Below are 20,598 nucleotides of genomic sequence, written 5' to 3' on the forward strand. Positions count from 1 at the left end.
AGGACATCCCGATGGATGATATGGGTGCTGGTGCGTATGATGGGGATTACGATGACACCGTCCTGGCGTAGTACATCTCGTTTCAGTAAATCATTACTGACTTCTTTCACGGGTCGCCCCCCATCATATGGAATACCCAACCCGTGGTTCGGCCCTGGCAAACGCCAATCCGTCTTCGGGTCTAGTTCGAATTCATTGCAAACGCGTTCGTAGGCCCGTCTATCGTACGGGTTGTTTACTGCTTCCCATGCTTTGTCCTGTGGTAGCGGAGCGCTGATCTCTTTGAGGATACCCATGACCTGGTAGTACACGTGAAATTTGAACACAGACTGACTCAGCGGTCCCCGCCGAGTGTCGGTTAATGTCAAGCCACACCCAGTCGTCGCACACCAGACGGTGAAGTTGAGTTGATTCTGCAGAACTGCATAGGGGTGTTGAACCAGGCCTGGACTGCCTTGACGTTAGTCACCGAAAGCTTATACCGGTCGAACACATCTATGAAATGGGCGCCGAAATACAACCCATCAGCGACCATGATCTCCATATGTGGGAAATCTATGTCCAATTTAGGGTAAATCACTCCTGGTTTGTACATTTTTTAAAGTATTATATAATGGGTATATATACTCTAACATGTACGTAACACTTCCAGGAATATCGAGCGGTGAGTCCGTTCAGATGATGCATGCGATCGATAACACATTGGGCCAACTCGAAGTCGCACTCTGCGATATCACCTACCTACCGCGATGGACTAACATCAACGCCAACAACAATAAGCTGTTCGTCAGTGGCGCCCACAACCAGATAACTGACGGCTATTACAGTGTGTGCTCGCTAAGCGACGAGGTCTTCAAACCCTTGGGAGCCGAACTCAAGATAAACAACTCAAACGGCACAGTGGTGTTAACCAACAACGGAATAAACCCCTTGAGGTTCGGCCGACCATTGGCGAGGACACTCGGGATGTCCCCGGACGAGATTAAACCCACAACTACCGTCACAGGCATGAAGTTACCCGACCTAGTACCCTACCGAGAGCTGTGCATTCATCTTGGTCAGTTGAGCACAACGGACAACATTCAAGGTGGTCACCCTTCCACGATACTGAGAGCCGTACCGGTGAAAACAGAGAAATACAACGACGGTAAAACCGAGTCGTTTTCAACGCGGCAGTATAAGAGGTTAACTCGGGGCAACATCCCTGAGTTGATAATATCAGTGTTAGATATAAATCATAATCCCGTGAATATAGGATACCTCAGCATAACGCTGCACATAAAATGACCAGCGCACAAGGCCCCGGAATGAAGTTGAAAATATGCGTCAATGTGGGGATCTCCGACCTCGGGGACACACGCGGATTCGACGACCCTGGAGTAGATGGTAAACTGTACGCCTTGCAACTGAAAAACAACATTTACAAACGCGTTGAAGTCCCCTCCATCGGTAGAACCCTAGGTGACATAGTAGATACCTCAGGAGCGGCCCTCAACACTCGGTTCAACCTAGTCATCGGTGATGATAGATGGGAGGTATCCCAATCGTTCAGAGGCAAACTGTTCGACTTAGAAGATGTTGAGAGCACGACCGTCGCCCGAAACAAGCGGTATACCCTCGTCTTCACCGACGACGACATGTGGGTGTTGTTGCCCGCTAAAGTCGACTGGTTTCTCAACATTAGTCTCGGCTCCCCCTACGTGTTCACGGAGAACAAAGACAACTACCTAAACAAAGTCGTGAACACCAGAACCCTGTTCGTGGCTTACGTCCCGGCGCAGAGACGTAGTGTAATCATCAGCCCAGTCTCCAATATGGCAGCCCACATGCTATCGAGTAAACTGGGAGTGCAAGACGGGGCATTGCAGTTGGTGTCTGAATTCGCTGGCGTGGTCAACATCCTGGCGAGCCCACCGGCTAACTCCACGCTGGTCATCAAAGTCTACCTAGGGGAACCATCGCTGGATGAAGTCGAAATCGTGAAGGGGATCAAACTCCGGTGGGTGAAACGGCACCAGTATCAGGTTTGCACTGTTTACGTGCGGGTGGGTGTCGACTCCCACACTAGTCTGCAGGGGGTCACCGTGACTGTGGAAGACACGATATCACTCACCAAGATCTTCCTACCCGACAACATACACTTCATGGGGTGAAGTGCACCCCTGAGAAATTATCAGAAAAACAATTGGAAACTATCTCGTAATAGTATAATAGCAATGTCCAATCGTCATTGGCCCAACGCCACACTTAACAATCTAGGCGACACGGAGGGATTCGATCAGCCTGGTGAGGAAGACGCCTTGTATGTCCTACGCTTGAAAGACAACGTGTATAGGAGGGCGGCAATGGACGATCATCGGCCCAACATCACACTAGGGGACCTAGGAGGCATAAAGGGATTCGATCAGCCTGCCGTGACTGCACCTCGTACGCCCTGCACTTAAGAAACGGTGTGTACGTGCGGGTGCCTGTGGCAGACAATCTTATAGAGCCCGAATGTTGATCAACATGACCCTCACCGGACCTTACGTCTCTTTTAATAGCTATGGAAGAGTCACCGAAATTAGAAACAATGGTATCTTAATCGGGTCTTTCATTCCGGAAAGGGGGTCTATAGAACATCATCTAATACCAGATCACACTGGTAACATGATAAATGGTATATTTGACGCAGAGTTTGATGTGCCCGATTCCCAATTGGATATGAAACTGGACTCCACACTCATCATAGAAGTCCAGCTAAGAGATCATGATCATTTTGATAGAGGGCATCAACTTTTACCTGGGGTGACAATACACGATGGCACCATGGGCATTCACGAACGTTTCCATATTGCCATATACCGTGGGGCGGCAGGGAATTTCATAGCCGCCTTCACAATCCCCCCGGGGGATCGTGTAATCACAGATTTACCCATTAAACTCTCACCTATTTCCCTGCACGAGAGGCTAAACCTTATAAGTTTCAAATATATTGAACAGCAAGTAGATCTATAGGAAACACAATTAAAAAGTATCTCATATAATATATTATAGGATGGGACTGTAGCCAGTCGTAGAGGAAGTCGCGAAGACCCTGGAAACCGTAGATGGGTTCCGCTTGAGGCAGTTATGTGATGTAAAACGCCAACTAGAACAAGACCGCGACACGCGTAAAGCACTATGCAAGAAGTACCATAGAGCTTTCAATATCGTGGATGGAGCTGATACTGCCCTTACAACAACCATCATGGGGCTAGGAGCGGCAGGTGTTGGCTTGTTAGCCACCATCGTGGCCGCACCTATAGTGCTAGGCATTGAAATAATAGCTGGGGTTGTAGGGGTGGCAGGGTTGGTGTTTAAGTTTGCATCTCACAGACTGCATCGTAAAGCGTTGAAACATGACGAGATCAGGGTTCTGGCCGAAGCAAAGCTGAACACGGTAAGTGAGTGTATTTCCACGGCACTCACTGACAGTAAGATCTCAGAGGAGGAATTTCGTTCAATCCTCTCTGAACTCGACAAGTACCGTAAGATGAAACAAGAAATCCGGTCCAAGTCTCGTAAGTCTGCTATCAGCGAAGACGAGAAAAAAAAGTACATAGAACAGGGGGTACGAAAAGCCCAGCATGCCTTCATTACGAACACCAAAGAGATCATAGGCGATTCACATTAAACTGTTTCATCGAGGTCAACACGACATAGAGTGACCAGGAAAGTGCTAGTTTGCGGTCATAGTGACACAATAGTGTCACGTGTGGCCGGGAAGTTAACTGGGGATTCAAAAGTAGTATATACAATGGTGGCGAGATCTAAGGGACTGACAAAAGCTTTATTTATGAAATAAAGCTTTACAGCGACCTTTCTTGAAAGTGATCTCGGACTATCATTGTATATACTACTTGGCATGACCAGCCAATTGATAGAATCGGGCCTACTCTACCACCCGTCTAGGTGAAGTCAGGGGCAAAGTGGTGTGTTGGGCAAAGGAACACTGTTCCTGGAACCAGTGCCCCCAACCACCAGAATCCCTTCCTCCACCGACACTGGAGCGCAACCCTGGCAAAAAGGGTTGGTGGACCAAATATGCCCCCGGGTCCACAACGGAGGGTTGTAGAGCGCTTAGCGTTACTCAGCACCCACCATGAGGAGGTGGCTCATCACGGGTGCCTTTCCTTCCAGAGGCTGTCTTAACTGACTAGACTAACTGATTAGTTAACAAGGCAGTAGGCCTTGTTAATTGGTGAATCTTAACTGCCTTGAATCACTCATCAATTAACAAGGGATTTGGTTTGGGGACGTACACAGAACAATCATTTACCATCACCCACCAGTGATCTCCCCTTGAGGACATTTCCAAAATTGTAAATTTTTGAATATCTCATAATGGTTCCAAAATTGGAAATATCTTTGAAACATCATCTTTCCAAAATTGGAAATGTCTTGGAAACATCATCTTTCCAAGACATTTCCAAGCTTGTAAATGTGGATTTTTTTTCAATGAACAGCACCAGCCTTTGGTGTTTACATTTCACGACTTTTGCCCCACATGGGTACAATGTGTGAGGCCCATTTCTGGTGTCCAAGAATTGATATTGCTGGATTATTACTAAAGTGGCGTAAAACCATACTCACTCACTCACTAATTTTGAGGTACAATCGAACGTGCTCTTTTTATCAAGATTTCAAAGAGCGTCATACCACTCTTGCTCAGATCAAGGTTACAACATTCAAGGCCTCAGTAAAGCCTTCAAGAAATTCTATTGCAGACATGTGGAGGAAATTTCCAAATTTGATGCATCAGTGACAAAAATCATGTCCGATGCAATTCCCTATTTTACGTATACCATACGTTTCCTGAATTATTTCAGGTGAACAACTGACTAGACTTAGCATATCTTTATGACGGATACCACCTGTGGGGTAGGATGCGCTCATCTTTTCCCGAACACATGGTATCATCACTCTTTCATAGCGATTCATGAACACGTGCTCTGTCATCGTATCACATGGTGACAATCACTGGATTGTCTGGTCCAGCCTCAATTTGTTTACAAACAACATCGTGCTGCTGTGATACTGCTGAAACAAATATACCGATCGAGGGAAAAAATACCAGTGCCTTGAGCATGCACTTGTTGCCTGGATATGTGAGCTATATAAATATCCTGTCCTATAATAATATAATCATGATATAGTCACAATTGTACAATCGACAGCGCTTTTAGCAAAGATTTCTTATGGATGTGGAAAGGGGTTCTATTTAAGTGCTGCTTTAGCAGCAGCCATAGTGCTTCCAGAAATTCCAATATGGCTTGGTAACCAAACATACGATGCCTTATTGGCCAGTAGCAAGAACATTAAATACTTCAACAATATTATTTATAAGTGGATGTTTAGAACACATGTTTTTGATAGCGAGAAAACACGAGACAGAATCCGAAAAAATGATGAACTGTGCATATTTAGTCTGGTTTATATATACATTATAAAGCTGCTAATGTGGCATTAGGCTCAGCTGTAAAAATGGACTTTTTGTAATCCTGAGTTGTATTTGTATTGTTCTGAATCCAACGGCTATTTTAGCAGCAGAAATGTTAGTTTGTAGTCTCATTCCAAGTGGCGGACTAAGTGGTAAAGTTTCACTGAGGAGGTCAGTAATATGCAGGTTTGGATTTAGTAGAACGTAATTATCCCCCGCCGCGCGTTTAGCGCGAAGCGGGGGATATAGTATTAGGCTCCGTCCGTCCGTCCGTACGAATTGGAATATCTTAAGAACCGTTGACTAAATTCTTTTCACACTTGGTACCTATGTTTATCACAGTATGCGAAAGATCCCAGTTAGGTTTGGTGACCTTGACCTTAATTTCAAGGTCACAAGGGGTCTTTAACGTATACCCTTGTCAGCGAGATATCTCATTGGATTTTCTTCATATATGACATCAAGCGTCATCTTGCGCAGAGCCCAGTCGAATTTTGGTGACCTTCACCGAATTTTCAAGGTCACGGCGACACTTTGAATATTTCAGCATGTTAACCTGCATGTTAAGCTGGTCAGCAAGATACCTCAAGAACCATTCACTGGATTTTCTTCACATATGACACCAAGCTTCATATAGGGACACTTTGAAGATTTCAGCATGTTAAGATTGTCAACAAGATATCTCAAGAACGTTTCACTGGATATTCTTCATAGACTGTCAAGACTTCTTTTGAATGTTTTTTTGATAAGCAATTTCTGTATTACTTTTTGTGTGCATATTTCATACACCATGACATTCATGTCAAGGTCAAAGTGAGTCTTGAACATATTTGTGTGTTTGAACAGCTACAGAGCCATGATGATGAACAGAATCTAATAATCATCCCCCGCAACCCGGGCGTAATATTTTGGACTCCGTCCGTTCGTGCGTCCGTCCATATTCGTCTTTTTCCGGAGCAGAACATAAAAACCGTTCAATATTTCTTCTCCACACTTGGCATATGGATAGGTGTGGTAGTGAACAGGTGCCTTTTGGTAGTTTTGGATTTGGTGGTAGTGCTCCTTTCTGGAGCAGAGCTTAAAAACCGTTCAATACTCTCCTTCCACTTTGCTATATACGCGCCAAAACATTTGACATAGTCATAACTAGTTGACACACTCACGAAGAGTATTTTGTCATTGCGGGGATAGTGATGACGTCTTGTTTTAATTTACTTTCACAAGCCCAACCATAAATGATGGAGCCATAGTCAAGTTCAGGGCTCTGTACAAGTTAAAGAGGGTTTTCCGAGCCCCTTCAAGTTTGAAAGAACGTATAATAATATATCAAGTGCCTTCAAGCATTTATTCTTCAAATATTTTTATATGTGGCCAAATGTCAAGTGTTGATCGAAAATAATACCCAGGAAGTTAAATCCGGGTCTTTGTGTGGTTTAAAGTTTTGACAAAGGTGAATGAAGTTTGTTTTAGATTTTGAAAATTTGAGTCCATTTCAATTTTATGTAAACACAATTGCAGTTGCCTATCAATAGTATGGATATTTTATCCACGACCCATCAATAGAATCTTTTACAATTTTAGCTAATCTTTTAATCTTTATTGCTGAATAAAGTAACAAACAAAATACAAACAAAATACTGCCTTGATGATAATGATCTGACAGAGTCGAGCCCACGCGAATTTGAAATTGCCTGCCTTTTGAAAAGCTCTACATTGAGACAAACGGCTTTGCAGTAAGAAGATTGGATTAGTTTGGTACATGGAAACCAACAAACTATTCATCATATGTTCCGTGGTTTTCAAACTCAGCTACTTAGTGAATTTCGCCAATTGACAAGGAACAATGGTACGCCGTGCTTTAGCATTTAAAATGTTGACTTTATTCAAATTGTGGACCAAAAGATAAATAGTTCAGGTTTGAGTTTCTTATAAAGGCCAGGAATATCAGATGGGGCGACAGGTTTGAGAGTTGTTGGGAGGTCATCGTGGACTGACAACTCAAACTTATTCAGTAGTTCTGAGTTCGTAATTGGCAACTCAAGAGCTGAATACGTTCTTGTGCCAAGATGGAAATATGCGTTGGGATCTTCATTATAAATGCATAAATCATTATTTGCAATGAGCTTCATAAGTATTTTACCTTTAGTTGTTGTAGTTGTACCACCCCAGTGTGGGTTGTGGCCATTCAAATCATCCACGATCCACACAGCTGCTAGACAGTCTGTTGATCGTCAAGATTTTACAGATGAGCAAGTAAAACAGCAAACAAAGGTTGAATGTACAATGAGCACTGAGTAAATGCAACACGCAATGTAAGCCGCACTGCAACGGCTTGGAAATTTGTTTTAAGTGTAACCGTTCTATGAATAACATTATGCCTTACCAGGATCGACGAGTGAGTGTGTGTGGTTTTACGCCGCTCTAAGCAATATTCCAGTACTATTACGGCAGGGAAAACCAGGGAAGGGATTCACACATTGTATCCATATTGGGACCAGGATCGAATCGCTTCCAGTAGCCCTGTCCCAGAATAGTGAAATACATTAAATCAAAATTAGTTCTGCTTTTGCTGGGATTCTTGGAAGCAGAGTGTTGTGAATCACTTAAGTAAGTCCTCTACTATTCCACTGTATTACAGGTGAAGACATTATTTCTTCGGAGGATCGACAGAAAATCTACCCCTCCTCTTCCTTGTGGGTGACAAACTGTGAGTCCTATGAAACTTATTCAAAAGCTGGACATGGTGATATTTAGATGGTTCTGCTACTTTGAATTTATCTGGAAGTTTCGGTATTGGGTTTGGATTAGTTTTTTACATTTGTGCACGAACTTGATGATTGTTTCTAAGATGTAGATGAATCCTTCTCTGAAGATGCCTTGGATTGAATGACCTCTTATTGATAATACCATGGTTTGTGAACTGGAGGTCACTTGTAGAGGCCTCGCCTGGACTTCGCCAGATAGCAAGGTAGGAGTAGAAGTCCTTGTCCACCTATAGTCAGTCTGGCAACCAGTAGAATTACATGAAATATGGTTATATTTTGGGGCCTGAAGAGATGCAGAAACAGTTGTAAAATATGTCGGACCTGATTGTTCTCGTGCTAAAACAAATTTCTTTGCTTCTGGACATGGAATAATACATTGATGCCTTAGTTGCGAAATTTTGGATTTCAATTAGGCCAACCTTAGAAATAGAAGGTTAAATGCCAGACAGCTGATACCGACAGGAGTTTTAGTACAAGATTACTGTCTTATCACTTTCCAGCACGCCCATTTCTGTGTACCCTGCCGTAATGTTGCTGGAATATTGATAAACCCATACTGCAGGAGCCTCATCCTCCGAAAAAACCCGAATCGTCAGATTTTTTAGTGAGGAGGCCATGGTAGAAAGATATGTGATTCACCCTCCAAGCTCCCTATCCACTATTGAGTGTCTTACATCTGTGTGTCTTCATCAGGCAATGCCAAAGATAGCATGAGGGTATGTATACCCAAGCAGGAAAATATCTTGAAAAGATATGTCCTACCAGATTGGCCCATGAGCCACCACCTTCGGACATAGGAATCTAGGAAATTAAGAAATGAGTAATTCGTGCTTTTAGCAAATGTTAGTAGCTAAGACCAAACGATAACTTTTAGAAAAAAGGGTGCAAAAATACTTACATGCTCAGGAAGTTTCGTGAGCATCCAATCGATAGAACAGGACCCATTCTACCACCAGGGCAAAGGAACCAAGTGCCCTCAACCACCAGACTCCCGTCCTCCACCGACACAGGGGCGCAACCCACGGCAAACAGGTTGTCCAATTCAGTTGCTTTTTACGACCAGCAATGGGATGCTGAGGACCTGTTCTATCCCGGGTCCACATAGGAAAAACTAACAGCGTTACGTAGCACTCACCAGGAGGGGCTTGCTCTTCGCAGGTATCCTCATCATGTTTAAACCATAATCTAATATACTAATAATATTAGTATTTGTATTTTTGGAAAAAAGGGGGAAAATATGTAACTCTTGTCAGGTGCATGCTGCCAGTCGTAAGACAAAATTACGAGTCAGATTTCAGTAAAGTAAGCACCAACACAATGGAGAGTATAACTAGTATGCCCATGTAGCTTTAGTGTGTAAATTATTTATAGCGCATCCTCTTTTTCTTTATTTGCTATGCTCATTTTCCGTAATGTTCACATATCCAAAGGAATGTACCGTGTATGGAAGACACAGCTTTCAGGAACGATATCCTTTAACATTCATTAGCTACACACTGTCCAAAAATATTTATGCACAAAAACCCGTGCAACTGTATAGTCATTAGATTATTTAAGAAATGGTTCCAATTCACCCCACCCCACCCTCTTTGAAAAAACGCGTCGGTTTGTGTAACCATACGTTTAGCATGTTTCAGTCGTATCAAATATTTATATCGTTTTTGATATCGAATACTTATATCAATTTTCACTTTGTAAGCCTTTGCTTCGTTAAAAGCTGGTATCAATTCAATGTAGTGCGTCGACGAAGTCAGGGTTAACAAATATTCAAACTTGAATTTTCTTTTGGAAAAGTGCATCTCCACGAAATATATTACCTTTTACCTCATTAGGCCACCGACGTGGATGCTCTACGCTAGTGAGCCATTTGCTGGTGACATAGGCAGTTATATTGCCGGATAACTAAAATAAAGGATAATCTCTGTCAATGTGGTAACACTCCAATTACGTATGGCCGAGCATTTAAGAGAATATGAAATACAGAATATATCTAAACCTGGTCCGACACGATTACAAGGGTATAATGTGGCAAAATTGAACACCATTCCCAATTATTTCAGACGTTATAAATATATGAAAACGATAACAATATTTACACACGTTTGCCAGACAGATAGACAGATTTTATACAGTAATATAGGCCTACAACATTTTTATTGTCACGTGATACGAAAATGGAAAAAAATGTATTCACACACTGTTTCAAACATTCTTGGAAAATACACACTTTAGAAATATGGCAATTACTTTAACGTACATGTATTGTCTGAATTCAACAAATTTATCATACGCGCTCATAGACTCCCAAAATGCTCTTATAGTAAATGACTTGCGAAACAAATGTAGTATGGCTTTCAAATGATAGGTACATTTCAAACGTTGGACATATGGGCCTCGGGTGATACGTTATTTCCCTCACATGGCTAAATTTGGGAAATATTGTTCCTTCGAGTAGTGCATGTAGACCGTTCGTTTTATCACATGATCCAAATACGGGCTTAAGCGCTTTTATTATGTTCATGTTTGAGATATAACCGGACGTTTTTAATATCGTATTTGTCGCTCAAATTATGGCAACATACCTTAAGCAACCTGAACATTGCACCAATGACAAATGTAGGCCTGGACTGTGCAAGATACATTTCATAACAACAGAATTTCACAGAAGAATATAAGCAATGATGACATAAGATATACACATAGTGTGAAATCATATTTATTGTTCTATTACGTAGAATGTAAATTATTTCGGATATATAAACTCCAAACATGGCCGCAGTGTCTGCGCTCTTTGCCTGTTTCAAAAGCTATTTCCTGATATATACGACATATGAATAGTATAAGATGTTTCACAGAACATATCGATTATTATCCGTGAGCTAGATTCCTCACTACCGACAAAAATATTCATGTCAGGGCATATGAGAGGTGCAAAGCCCGTTCATGTTCGTACAGTGAAAATGGCTAAACATTGACTACACTATTCGATATGCAGATACAGGCAATTCCAATATTTATAGTAACTCTTGCTCAACAACGTGTTTATTTACTAAGGTAGCTGAAGAATGATATTTAATAGTAGCAGAGGCGCATTGCACTATGATGGAACATGCAAAAGTCAGGATCGTGACTGCCACAAATGACATTTTCATGAAGAACAGTTCCATGCTTTGCCTAAAGATACAGTTTGTCAGATTAGTGTTCGTGTCTCCTGGTACTGAAAGGGTTCAATATGCCTCAGTCCCTGTTGTTCGTCTTCGTTGTTACAAGTTAACTGGTGACATATACATCACGTGATACTTGCTAATTCGTACCACAAGTCTGTGGATAAGCGAATGAATATGTGATACTCTTTTCAAACAATAAATGAAAACAAGGTCTTGCAATATACGTTCTTAATGAAAAGCTGACTGACACTACACGACATCACCGTGTAGAATGTTTCCAACGAGCTTCTCGATACTGATATTGCCGACGATACCCCGGAAAAACACTCTTTCCAGTGTCATATTACTGACACCCTGTAACCTTGACAACAACATAAGAAGACGGCCGAATCTGACGACCTGTCTTGGGTAGTTGAGTTGAGCATGGTCCGACAACATGAGCTGTGCCTGATCCTGCAATGCCTCAACCGACTTGCTGTCCTTCAATCCAGGGGCGTCTGCGGAGAGGTGAGGCATAGCAGTTAGCTATCTGAGCTACACAGTCAGAATACATGAAATGTAACAAATATTTCCAGTAACATAACCAACTAAAGTTTCGTTTTATTCCAACAGAACATATATTCATATCAAATCTTTACTTGGAAATTGTTAGATTATGGATGTGGTGAAATGTTGATACATCGTTTCGCCAAAAATATTACGTCCTATCCAAGTTACGCTTATAGTGAAAACAAATACTACATCGTTTGTAATTTATACTTGCAATGAAAACAGATGGTTAATGCATCAGGCAGACCTTACCTGATTTGAACAGAGCGATGGCTTTAAGACACGTGAACTCCGTTGGGTCGAGATTCATCTCCCGAAACTTCCCAACCGTCTCATTTAGTCTATCCATCTCATTGTTCGTAGATGGGTCTTCAGCCTCCAGTCGGGGTCTCCACACCATTTTGTTCCCAGTATCCAACGGCAGCCCCCACTGTACAATTCCCAAAAGAAACAATTCCTTCCAGCAAGCTGTTAACAATGATGTCTGAAAATACAAATATAGCTTATTAATCATCTCTCCTTTTGAAGACATGAACCCGAATATCTTGACATGTTATTAGAATTTGTATGTCATTTCCAGCAATTTTATGGAAACATCTTTGTGTTCATGTATCGACAAGCTGGTCACGAAGTACGTTAATCGTTAAGATATCTACTGCATATCCACGTATTGGTGGAAAGCGTATGTCAGTAACCTTAGGTTGACTTGATTATCATTTGTACAGTCAACTAATAACTGTTCTTTTTTTACAAGTTGACCCTTCCCTGGTAGAATTCGCCATCATCTCCTACTAATGTATACCAAGAAACGAGCTCTTCAGAATCGTTTTTGACTTGTATAAAGCAATATCTGCCCTTATAGGGCACATGGAAATGACAACCCTGACCGTTCTGAACGGTGACATTATTCTAAAAAAACATTAATTCTAGGGGCGCATACATGTCTTTGAAAACACATTATACCAACTGTATACTTCTCTTCAAAAGTTTAGGCTCACTTACAACACTCACTATATGTTATGTATGTGTATGTATGTATGTGTGTGTGTTTGTGTGTTTGTGTGTTTGTGTGTGTGTGTGTGTGTGTGTGTGTGTAGTTACATCGAAGATTGATTTCTCCACTAACTTGGGGGAACCAACAGCAACCGTTATGCAGCTGAACTGCACGAGGGTCATGCATCAAATTGCTAAAATCATGTGCAAATATCGTGTATGAGAACAGCTGCGTTGTGGTGTAAAGTTTTGTTAAGAATTCACCAATTTTCACTGATTTTCATCATTTACTGAAGTCATGACAATAATCTTTTCAATACATCAGCTCTTGTGTACACAGTACCTTTAGACAGTTTGGCATATGTGTGAAAAATTTACTTTAGAAGAGTTGCCTGACGTAAGTGGCTATATTTACACTAGTGAGTCTAAACTTTTGATGAGAGGTATATTACCTTATTGATTGTAAACCTTAAAACGATGTGTTTAAAACTATTGTATTGAGTATTCCTTCCACAATTGTGTCCTGTGCATCCCAATGTCTGCTTTAACGTTTCCATTTCAGTTTGGAAATCATATGCTAACCAAAACTATTAGCTTTTCCTGAATCAATTTACTGCCTCTGGCAATCAGTAACAATATACTTACAAGAATCTCTACTGTCATACAATACACTCCCCTTCTAGAAAGTTTGAATGTAAAGCTTCCTTAAAATGGACAGTATCAGGGAAAACGTTGCCAATCACACTCTATTACAAGAACACATAATGCTTGCTACATATATATTAAATCAACACCGCATTTGAGTTATGTTAGAATTGTCTCCCCTTTGTGGAGGAAATTGCAAGTACAAATAGTAAGATCAATGGACAAGTTCGAGTACCATTTATTTATCGAGTAGTTGAAGGACACACTATACATTGTAATTCCCAGCAAACCCGGTTAAGTGTCTTTGCCGTTTTATCAGAAAATAATCGAAATAACCTTGGGAAGAAAAATAGCACCTACATATGTTATGTTGGTAGTTGGATATGTAGAGGTAAATGTAAAGTTCCAGATAAGGAAAATCTGTGGATGAAAATACAGCTAAACATACTCGTGAAACATGGAGAAACTATCTGGACGACTGTCAGCAGGATGCGAATGATTTTCTTCTGAGAGTGTGGGTGCGAATCCCAGATGTGACTTAACCCAACAAAAGAACTAGAATCTGCACTTTTCTGAGAAAATGTAATCCTCAATTACATTGTGTTATTCATAGCTTTCGGCCGTAGGAGCCGTGTCAATTTACACTTATCAGATGGGTGCACAAAGTCCGTGATCTCGACTACCAGTTGTCTGACTTCCATTTTGTGGAAGCCGCGGTAACAGAGTGGGTTAGATGGCTAATTTTGTGTGCTGTGGATTAGGTGCCTGACTTTGAGAGTGTGGGTTCGAATCCCCAGATGGGACTCAATTCTACAAAAGTACTAGAATCTGCACTTTACTGAGAAAGTGCAATCCCAAACATAACGTTTGTTAAATAGAGAAGATACAACCGTCTACCGACAACTACTTTGTAGTCCTTTTGTTAACACATTCAACATGTAAGATGCTTGTGAAGTGTATGATATGCAAATCTTACCATTTATTCATACAACTATGGTATGTAATATTGCCGATGCGATGTGAAATTTGAACTCTCACTCACTCAAACAACTATGAACTATTGTTATTTTGAATGCAAGTCAACTATTGTGTACGTATAAAAACTGTTCAGCTTGTGTAATAGCGTGCTGTGTACACCTCTGCTTGTCTACCTGCCAGGTGATATCGAATTCACTGACCTTAAAGTAAAGAGTTGGAAGATATGCAAACAGAAATCATTGTCCAGATTAAACCACCAGAAGCTGAACTATATTTGCGAAAATGATGGAAGGAAAACGTATAGGCGATAAGTGAAACATTACCAACTAGGCCAGTAGAAATCGACGTCAAAATAAAATAACCTAGACATTTGTGATAACAGGCCAATTATTGCAGAATACTGTTCACTGGTGTCTATTTATCATGTACACAAAACCCAAGAAAAATCAAGAGTGGGGAAATATGTTTTTGGGGGTGTCCAAAAAAAGGTCCCAATGCTTTGTTTTCAGCAAACTACACAAAAACAGTTGTAAGAAGATAGCACCGTTGCTATGTAAACAAACAGCTGTCAACTGCCAAGCTCCTGTCAAAGTGGACCAAATCTGGGTATGTATGAGTAAAATTGAACACAGACATTTACCATTTACCCTCAGATGCAATATCCACATGTTAAGAATGGACATATATTAAATAAAAATAGAAGAAGGTGACTTTGCAACCACTAAGCAGAAACATGATGACAGTGCCAAACAATCAATGTTTATATTCTGCAAGTATGATTTTAACTTACAGTTACAAAGTTACATGCAGTACAAATAATAGCCATATACTGGCAAGTTATTTCTGGGCTAGTTTTTACACACATTGGAGTCAAATCAAAGACTTCAAGATCTTTTTTCATGGTGTTACTATAAATAGACTGCAGCCATCTATGTTTACTTTTCATAATTAGTTGTTTATATTGAATTATAACCTCACTACAAGGGGCATAGCACTTATTGTTATTGTACATAAATTATTATTGCCTAATTAATTAACATTAGTCCCCAAAAGTAATTATTTTTCAAGTTAATAAAAAGCCTGTATTGATGCCGAGGTCAAGGTCAAACACTGCAGAAAATATTTTGTTGACAACAAATTATAGATATGTGTATGTCAAAACCCTTCAGATGTTAATGTACTGTTTTACTTAGAATATCACCTGCAAAAATATTTTTGATAGTGTTATCTTTTATGGAACTATATAATTCAGGAATATTTTACTTATTAGGTGATATTTCAATACATATTTCAAGGGAAAGAGTTTATATTCTCCATTGAAACCCAGTATATCAATGCAGAAAGTTTGAGATAATGTTGCAAAACTACCAAACATGTGCAACAAACTTGCATGTTAAACAACCAGTAAAGTTTTATGTTTGAAGTTTAGATGAAATATCATTTCATTTCCACTGTTCTTTAAGTGAATGTACATAATATGCATTCTATTTATTGATTATTAAAACAGAAAGCTGTTTGTAATTTAACCATGTCAAAATATGCTTATTTGTATTTATTTTTACTCCATGCAGATGTTTTGGGAAAATATCAAGTGTACTATGTATCTCAGTAAGTGAAATATATAAGATGTGAAACAGGTTTATATATATTTTCTAAATAATAATTGGCCACAGAATATGTATTGCCATGACCAAATATGCCTATGTTTAATCATAAGTTTAATTGATTTTTTTATTTTCTTTACAGATATGTTTCGATCTCCAACATGACGTGTAATTTGTCACAATGGTTCAGGAGAAGTGAAACTAAGAGGCAAGGGTTTGAACACTCTACTCAAAGTATTAACTCTTTGTAATGATTCTTTACAATCAACTCTTTAATATAAAAAAATAACTTTGTCCATGAAAAATGCAGAAAGTCATACTCAGCATAATCGACCATACTGAAAGCTCACAAAATATACATCAATGAAAATACCCAGTCATGTGTATTGAGATCAGGAAACAGTACTTTAACAACTACTGAACTCACTGCCTTATTTGTGCAAATGGGAGTGATTTGGAAGACCTTCAATAACATCCAAATAGAAATTCAGCAATCAGCAATATCAATATTTTCAGCAGAGGGAAAAAAGTATTCTGCAAGAGACAGTTCTCAACTTTTGTGAGAGAAGATCTGATGATAAGGCAGTTGATGTTCCAGCTGGCATTGTTGTTGCTGGTAACATTGGTGCAGTTGAGGCAACATACCACAGACATTGCAAGGAGTGTTTTTTGCATGAGCATGAAAGGACAGCAAGGACAAACCCTGAGGATTCAGCAAGAAAGATTAAGAACACAGCCTTCAGTTCCTGGTGTGAGCTGCTGCCAGAAAGTAAGCAGAATGGAAAGCTGTACACTCTACAGTAGCTGTTGGATCTGTATGCTGCTGATCTGCTTACTGGGATCTCACCCTACAGTCTGAAGCATTTTAAACGCCGCCTCCTTTAGTATTTTGGATCAAGGATCACTATTGCAGAAGTAGAGGGGAGACCAAGTGTTGTGACCTTGACAGGCATGAATCTTGAAGCACAAGTTGATAATACAGCCCATGAAAATCTCAAACAGCTTCATGTGCAACTGCTTGAACTGAAAGATCAGAAGAAATCACTATCAAGGACAAGTAAGCTGTGGCTGATGTTCATGGACTTTGTTTCCATTGTAAGGATGTTTATAAGTGCAGAGTGCACTGGGAATTGGCAGTTACATCTGAAAGCAACCATCAGGAGGCATGTTACCCCTGTTTGCAGCATCTGGACACAACAACTATGCCAAATTCTGCACATTGTATCTTCAGGATTGTTTTTGTCTGTGATTGTCAGAAAGTAATTATGGAAGCTGGTCTGTTTACAATCAGAAGAAACCCAAAGCAATTGTGGAGTGACACTTAAGACGAGACATAGTCATAGAGCAATGTCTAATCAGAGCAGGCAAAATTCAAGGAGACTTAATCAACATCACCCACAAGGATTCAGCATGAACCAAATAACTGCTCTCTGCACAAATATGACAGGGATGACATTTGGAAGTGTGTTGAAGAAGGCATCACAAGTAGTCACATTTGATTTGCCACCATGAAGAAGTGTGTCCGCCTATCAGACGGGGCACAGCCGAGGATGTCATCAATGGAGCTGTGTCAGCGATAACTATCAATAACTCTTGTGAGTGGTCCTCCATCTCCAGATGTCTTCTCATTTGAACTTGCAACAGTGTCACCAGCTTTCTTCCATGATGATGGATCCATGAGAAAATGCCCAAGTCTGCCCTGGCCAGATATCTGCTTACACAATACCGGTACAACAAAGAAGAAGCACACACAACACCAGGCGTAGTCGTTGGATGTGCACTTCTCCAGCATATACCATGGCCAAGGATTGGTACCATTGCTGAAATATGCAGGATCTATGTTGATAGTGTCATGCACAGAACAACACAGAATCGTCCATGTTGTGTTGTGTTTGACACATGAAAATGTGACCACCAAGGAGCCTGAGCAGATGACGAGAAAAGTTAAAAAGAAACCTTCACCAGACATATTAGTGAAGAACACAACTCCAGTCCCTCAATATAAAGCAGGTTTCCTGTCAAACAAGCAGAATAAGCAGGCTTTAATCTACCTGCTCTCAGAACCTCAGAAGGAATACCTGTTGAACATGCTGGTGGAGAGGGTGATGCTGCTGTTGTTGTTGCAACGCAAGCTATCATGATGCCCGAAAGCACGGATGAAGTGGATGACACAGATGAAGCGGATGACACAGATGTCTTGGTGGCACTGATTTATCACAGCAAACATGCAACCAATCTATTCATGAAGTCACAGTAGCAACTTATATCTATAAATAGTTGGTTGCAATGGGCGAGCGATCTAAGACGCAAGGCTAGTGATCCAGCGAGCTTAAGGTGCCGGGATCGAGCCCACCTGGAGTCAACTTTGTGTACAGACTCTTTCAGTGTTGTCACAACCCTTAGTGTACAGTACACAACCCTGTACACTTAAAAGAACCCACGAATCTGTTGGTATATGACCAGATGGTGGCTGCATGAATACGTGCAAACACCAAGTTGCGGGTACAGCAACATGCACTAAACTTGGACAACGTACTGTGACTATGTGTCCCAGTCCACCCAGCTGTGAATGGGTTTCTCGTAAGGATGAGAAATCCACATTAACTTTGTGCGCCTAAATGGCTGCAAGAGTTGTATGGTCCTCAGGGAGTTGAGGTTGAAAAATATGATGTCATTGCTGAGCTAAGCTGGATATTGGCGCTATACAAATATCATATAATAATAATAATAATAATAATAATAATAAATAAAATAAAAATAAGTACGAGTATGTGTGAATTTCTGTCTCAAGGATATTAGTTGTGCTTGCTCACTTGTATAGATTTTGCATTGCTGTTTCATTATTTCATCTCTGTATATCTTCAATTGCTGGTATGTATGTTCTGATGACTTCTGTTGGTGTAATAATCGCGGCCAACTCAGACCACAAGACAACTGGCAGTTACTGTTACCGTTCTAATAAAGATTTTACTGATCCATAATGTGCACCTGTGTTTGTTTTCTTTTTTATGTCATAACGATCACTGTTGGTATCAACGAGACGGTAATTTTACTCAAAATGTTAAAAAAGAATGTTTCTATTAGCTGCAGTGAAATCGTGTGTCCCTCAGATATTTATAACTTCGGCCTGCATGATTCACAGCAATCACTATCATATTCTGTCTACTCACACCTCGAAATAAAGTGTAACTGACAGAAAATGGATACGTATACATATGTCATAATTAATGGAGCTTGACGATCACATGTGGAATGATACTGTCCAAAAATATTCAGTGTATTATGAGATTGCCAACAGCATCAGTCAGGTACAACATTGTATTTGATAGACAGGATTAACCAGAAGCAAACTGATGTCAAGAAAGGCAAACAGTTTTTGCATCTCGCTCCATTTCCTTCACACAGAGTTTTGATCCAAAACTCATTCAAACATTGCAAAAGATTGATGTCAGTGAATGTTTCTTATTGAAATGAGGCAATGTAAAGAGCAAGTTAATGAAATATAGCAAAAATTATTGAAACCATAAACCTTGAGATTCACGACCTCATGACAGTAGAGTCAATAGAAGCTGACCTTCTTGATTGTGATATGGCGGCCATCTTGAATTAAAAATGGCGGCCATTTTTAATTCAAGATGGCCGACATCGGTAAATAATTAAAATATTTTACATTTTGTTGAAAGTAGGCTTGTTTATAAATGAAAATACTAACCAGTATGAAGATAAACCACGAATTTGTTATGAACTATGTAGCCGTGACACGCGCATTCATGCTGAAATGTGGGTGAAAAGACAATAGACCCCACCCCTAACACCATGCACAAAAAATATATTTCCCCAACCTTGATTTTCTTTGTTTTTTTTTATGGTGACCAATAACACCTTTCTGGTCAGGTTAAACACAAATTTGGCCTGTTATCAGAAATGTCTAGGTTCAGTGCAGTTTCTACTGGCCTAAACTAACGGGTATGGGATATCCGATGACCTAACATGGAACAAATTTCATGAAACCCAACTAAACATTATTTCTCTGACGAAGTGAGAAGGTCGCATGCTCCCATGCGTCACACGAAGCCGCACTCAACTAGGAGAAGGGAAGTAAAATCCTGTACTAATACTAAACACTTGTTTGACAAGGAATTGGAATTACTTGAAAAGTAACGGTGTATTTGTTTGAATATTCAAAACCAAACAAACATGCACCGGGATTCTCTAGCTAAATAATTTACCATACCTAGAATTACCATTTAACAGGATTTTAGATTCTGCTTCTTTTCCAAATGACCTATTGTTCCACCTCATAAAACGGGGCCTATAAATAATTACAGATTACAATTTTCTGGTATATTAGTAATCTCTTTAAGTCATCCATTCAGGCACAGTTAGTATACTGGTCTGAGTGTCCATTTGATATTGTACATCGAAATAACCATGGG

General features: G+C 40.3%; 1 protein-coding gene across 1 annotated transcript in view; it reads right to left on the bottom strand.

Moving 5' to 3' along the window:
• Positions 1 to 10,926: 10,926 nt before the first annotated feature.
• The window catches only part of LOC124285111 (protein dissatisfaction-like), an 85,536-nt gene continuing 75,864 nt past the window's right edge, over positions 10,927 to 20,598 (bottom strand). Inside the window, exons 5-6 of the mRNA XM_046721265.1 lie at positions 12,195 to 12,426; positions 10,927 to 11,890 (exon numbers count right to left, since the gene is read on the bottom strand). Coding sequence (XP_046577221.1) covers positions 11,643 to 11,890; positions 12,195 to 12,426 — 480 coding nt within the window. The 3' untranslated portion in view covers positions 10,927 to 11,642. The remainder of the gene's footprint in view (positions 11,891 to 12,194; positions 12,427 to 20,598) is intronic.

Source organism: Haliotis rubra, unplaced genomic scaffold (assembly GCF_003918875.1).
Source record: "Haliotis rubra isolate DU_JTF1 unplaced genomic scaffold, ASM391887v1 Scf352, whole genome shotgun sequence".
Classification (NCBI taxonomy): domain Eukaryota; kingdom Metazoa; phylum Mollusca; class Gastropoda; order Lepetellida; family Haliotidae; genus Haliotis; species Haliotis rubra.